Source organism: Ascaphus truei, chromosome 4 (assembly GCF_040206685.1).
Source record: "Ascaphus truei isolate aAscTru1 chromosome 4, aAscTru1.hap1, whole genome shotgun sequence".
Lineage (NCBI taxonomy): Eukaryota > Metazoa > Chordata > Amphibia > Anura > Ascaphidae > Ascaphus > Ascaphus truei.
In genome coordinates, this window is record NC_134486.1 from 327,707,453 (window position 1) to 327,712,222 (window position 4,770).

Below are 4,770 nucleotides of genomic sequence, written 5' to 3' on the forward strand. Positions count from 1 at the left end.
AACAATCATGGCATCAAATAATTACACAGAAGGCAAAAAGTAATTTCTTGCGAGAGCTGGTTCCGTTTTTCTTGTTATACCATAACGTTTGCACCAAGAGGACATGGCTAAATGAACCAGTTTTGGTTACCTATGGGTTTGATCCCTAAACTCAGAAAATGGATAGTGACTTGAATGGCAATAATGGATCACGCTTCAAAACCACTTAGAGCTTAGTTATCTCCCACTAATATATCAAGGCACAAGAGGTGCAATTCTGAGTCAAAATAATTGCACAACATACATTGGGTGCATGTTTTGTCCCAAAATTGCATCACTGATACAACTTTAACACAAAGTGGTACATGTAGTAGCCATATTAATCAGAGAAAGTTACATTTTTCATGTAGTCACACTTTCTAAAAAGACTATTTAGTAATGTATCAAAATCTCAGACAGAGGCTTAATTTGTGGAGAATGTACATGTCCTTTAAAGAGGTATTCATAAATTTAACAAATTATTAAATGCATTTCAGTGTCTGTACTGGAGTCTGCTTAATATCTATATATAAATTTGAGCACATATTGAGCCTGTGAAGTTTGGAGCAGAGTAATAATCACATTGCAGCCGTTTGATCTTACTATAGTTTTTGAATTACCCTCATTACGTGATAGTTGGATCAGATCATATATGGGTGACTTTATAGGTTACAGGCTGCAGCAGAAGTTAAATGACCGGTGATCACAGGCTGCAGTTTCAGTTTTACAGCAGGGTCAGGGAACCACTCATAATACCAAAACCAGGACAAAGGTCTTGTTTAAAAGCCTCCTCACATCTACAGATCAGCAAAAGCTTTTCTTCCTCAGACCCTGCTCTTGTACTATAAAACCCAATTGCATTATCATCAAAATCCAGCTCCACTTTTACCACTTCTATAGGTGTTGACAAGAGTGTAAATGCATTTTCAGCCCCATATGACAGGCAAGAGCCATCCCATTTTAAATACCATTTGGCTGCCGTATTTATCGGTTGTGTAGCACTAGTGACCCCAACACACCATGTGTTTGCCTGGCTGACGTCCACAAGCCAGAAGACCCGCCCACTAGAACCGTGTGCTGCTTTAATGCTGCCTATAGTGCTTGGTATATAAAGATCACTATATGGTGGAACTGGGGAAACTCCAGGATAACTACCAACCACAGGCTGGGGATCACTTTTAAATGATGGTATATAAATATCACTATATGGTGGAACACGGGAAACTCCAGTATAACCAACATACACAGGCTGGGGATTACTTTGAAATGTTGCCGTTTTGTTGTCGTTTGAAATATATACGAGCGGTATATTAGGTGAGGGTTGATAATTAAAACCCAAATCAAGTTTACAGGATTCTACAGGCTTTTTGTAGATGAAATTATCAGGTTCAGGTTGCACAGGTTGGCGGCTTCCTCCTGACCACACCAGCTGCTGGGTCTGTACCGAGATATTTCTGTGCACCAGCTTCAGGATATCGTTTATTTTAGAGATATAACTAGCAGTTTCCTCCTGTATGTCTGCGATCATTGACGGGTCAGTTTCCACATCTAAAACCTGCAGTGTGTTCATCTTGAAATCCTGTTGTTGAAACTGCTCTTGAGACCTCCTGAAACCCCTGATAAAAAGCAGGTCATCACCTTGTCCTCTCACAGTTTCTAGGTCCTGTATGGTCTGCAGAGCTTCTGCTCTCTTCAGCTCCATCTGCTTTGTTATACTTGTGATTTCTAATGTCTTTGTCTCCTCATTGGAGGTTATAGAATTTATGATCTCTTCCCATTGATGCTTCACTTGTGAGAGGATTTCCTGGGTTAAATCTTTCAGGGGTTTAGACAGATGGTTTGTATTCTCCTTTAACTTTTCTAACCCCTTGTGCAGATCCTCTAGATCTTTGCTGATATCCCCCTCACTATCCTGTAGGCTGCTCACTATCTGGGAGAGAGTTGATGGTTGTTTCTCATGAGCTTCTTTCAGTGTCATGATGCTGTGGCCCTTGTGAGAACCTGCAATGTAACATGTAACACAGATACAGCTCTGATCATTTTCACAGAAATACTCCAGGAGCTTGTCATGCTCGGGGCACTTTCTCTCCTTCACAGACTCCGTTGGCTCCACCAGGACATGGCTCTTGTTGGTGTGTCTCTCCAGATGCTGCAGACATAGAGAAACCTCACAATTCAGACATGTTTTCACTGCAGGGAAAGGATCTCCAAGACAGTAGCTACAGAAGACGCTGGAGTCCCCAGATATCTTCTTGTGCAAATCACTGACAATGCTGCACAACTGGAAGTTCCTCTGCAGCTCTGGAAACTCTTCATACTCAGCCTGGCACGTGGGGCAGCTGTAAGCTCTGTCCTGGTCTCTCTGGGAGGTGAGCACCTTGTGGATACACTCCCTGCAGAAGCTGTGCCCGCAGCTCAGAGATACTGGATTCTGGTAAGTGCTCAAACACACAGGACACAACTCTGCTACCAAGAGATCCTCAGCTTCACCACACTCAGCCATGGTCACACCTTACACCCTGAGAGAGAGGAAACAAAATTAAAGTGAAACAGCAAGAGACTAAAAGCAAGACTTAGGATATAGTAGGCACACGTGACGGAGTGCATGGTGTCTGAGACACGTGCCTGCCGCAGAGGCAATGCTGTGACATCACAGAGCTGGTTCGCCCTCATTGGCTGAACCGCTCATGTGACCTGGCCGTCGCATGACAAAATCTTGGACATTTAAAGATGTTGCCTCAATCATCCAAGAGAAAGGGAAAGCCATAACATCCTCACAAATTACATTGACAATGAAGGAGATTACACAAGTGTTCCTCAAATTAAAACAAAGCAGCCAATGGGGACATGATCTACTGCAAATCGAAGTTCCTACGAATTGATGCCCAAGCTATTGCTAAACCGCTTGCTTCCCTAATACACTATTCAGTCTTGCGGACATATCCATAAGACCTGGAAAACAGCCAGAGTTGTCCCAAGCTTCAAAAAAGTGTGTGTGTGGGGGGGGGGGGGGTAGGAGAGGGGGGGGGAAACCCACTATCTCATACTACAGGCCAATCTTTCTTCACCCAATACTATCAAAAGTCATGGAAAATTTTGTTCACTCCCAATTTAGTTATTACTAAACCAAGCCAAATTTCCCTAGCCAATTCCAATCTGGCTTTCGCCCAAACATTCCACAGTAACTACCCTGCTAAAAGTTTGCAATGAGATCCAGTGTGGAATGGAACTGGGAATTTGTGCAATATTCCATGCAAAGGCTTTTGATCATGTTATCTTGCTAAACAAACACCAGTGCTCTGGAATAGGGAAGGTTTCATTCCTACCAATCAGGTAGCAGGGCTACAAATATTTTCTGGGCCAAGGACTTCAGTTCTGACCAGGCACCACCCACAGCAGTGTTGCGAGACGCATTTCACACCTTGCAAGCCCCTGCACCCTCCATTTCACACCTTGCGGTCACCCTCCATGTATTTCTCTCCCCATCTCACCTCTCACTCCCCCCTCCATCAATTACCACACTCCCCTCCCCCCCCCCCCCCTCACCATATTAAAAAAAAAAAAAAAAAATACACCACACCCCTTCAGGCGGGGAGGGGGGGGAAGGAGAGAGATAACAGTCGGAAAGCAGGACCCATGTTAACCGTCAGCGGTTTCCATTGGATATACGAAAACCATGGCAGATAATTAGTTTTTGGACTGCATTATGCGCTGTCGGAAAATGCATCCGACGGAGAGCGAAACTTCGTAAAGTGAGGACTACCTGTACTATAAAATAGATTTTTTTTTAGGGCTGTTAGGCCGTGCAACTGCATGGGGAGGGGGCGGTGACTGCAGGGGTGAGCAGTCAGAAAGAGCAGTTGCTGTGCACCGGCTCTCATCTTTAGGCCTCTTCTTGTCCCACACCTGGCCTTTGACTTCAGCCGGCCCGCCCACTCATGCCAGAAGCTGGGCCAAGCCTACCTGCGGGAGACTGGAAAAGACCTGCAGGTGGGGAGAGCCAGGGCGGCAACTGATTTGTCCAGCCACCGGCCCCTCCAGCCACTGGGCCGGGACACTCCTCTCTCCCCCCACCCGCCCCCCATCAGGTAGATTCCAACATGTCTCAGGCTCTAACTCCAACCCATTGGATAACACCTGTGGTGACCTGTAAGGCTCAGTTCTGGGGTCCCCAAGTGTTCATCAATGATATTCCTACAGCTTGTAAGTGAGCTTCAATACACATATATGCAGATGACACGGTTATATACACAGAGCCCTAGCCTCTGACACGTACTTCAATCTGACAGACTTGAAAATTGGATTTCCCAAAACAAACTGTTTTTAAACACCGACAAGACTATCAATGTTATTTGGGACCAAGGCTAAATTTTTTAAAGCTTCCAATAAATGAGCCCCAGATCAGAACCAACGCCAATACCTGTGATGGCAAGAGGTAACCAGGCTCGAAGGTTTAAGCCTGTTTGGTTACCTGGGATCGATGTTCTGGGGGGGGGATCCGGAGTGTCAGCTCTTGAGCCTAACTATTGTACATGTGTTGTGAATAATTATGCGACAATAAAGATGTGTTTTTACCTTTCCAGGAGTGCCAGCAAGCAGAGATTGCAGTGGTATGAATTTCAAAGGGGGGGGGGGGGTGGGTGTTTGCGGAGAAAGTGTTGTCAGAATGTGTCTAGGTAGCCGGGGTCCAGAGTTGTGGGATACCACCAAAAAATGTACCCAGGAATCATGAGCGATTCCTGGATACATGTA

The 4,770-nt window shown here is 45.1% G+C and overlaps 1 protein-coding gene across 1 annotated transcript; it reads right to left on the reverse strand.

Moving 5' to 3' along the window:
- Positions 1–633: 633 nt before the first annotated feature.
- Positions 634–2,524, reverse strand: LOC142492131 (E3 ubiquitin/ISG15 ligase TRIM25-like). The gene has a single exon (XM_075594824.1). It carries the CDS (start codon positions 2,519–2,521, stop codon positions 743–745), a length of 1,779 nt encoding a protein of 592 aa, XP_075450939.1. The 5' UTR covers positions 2,522–2,524; the 3' UTR covers positions 634–742.
- Between the last annotated feature and the right edge of the window lie 2,246 nt (positions 2,525–4,770).

What these genes read in the sequence shown, in the direction of transcription:
- LOC142492131 (XM_075594824.1), bottom strand. Translation starts at nt 2,521, where the DNA reads ATGGCTGAGTGTGGTGAAGCTGAGGATCTCTTGGTAGCAGAGTTGTGT.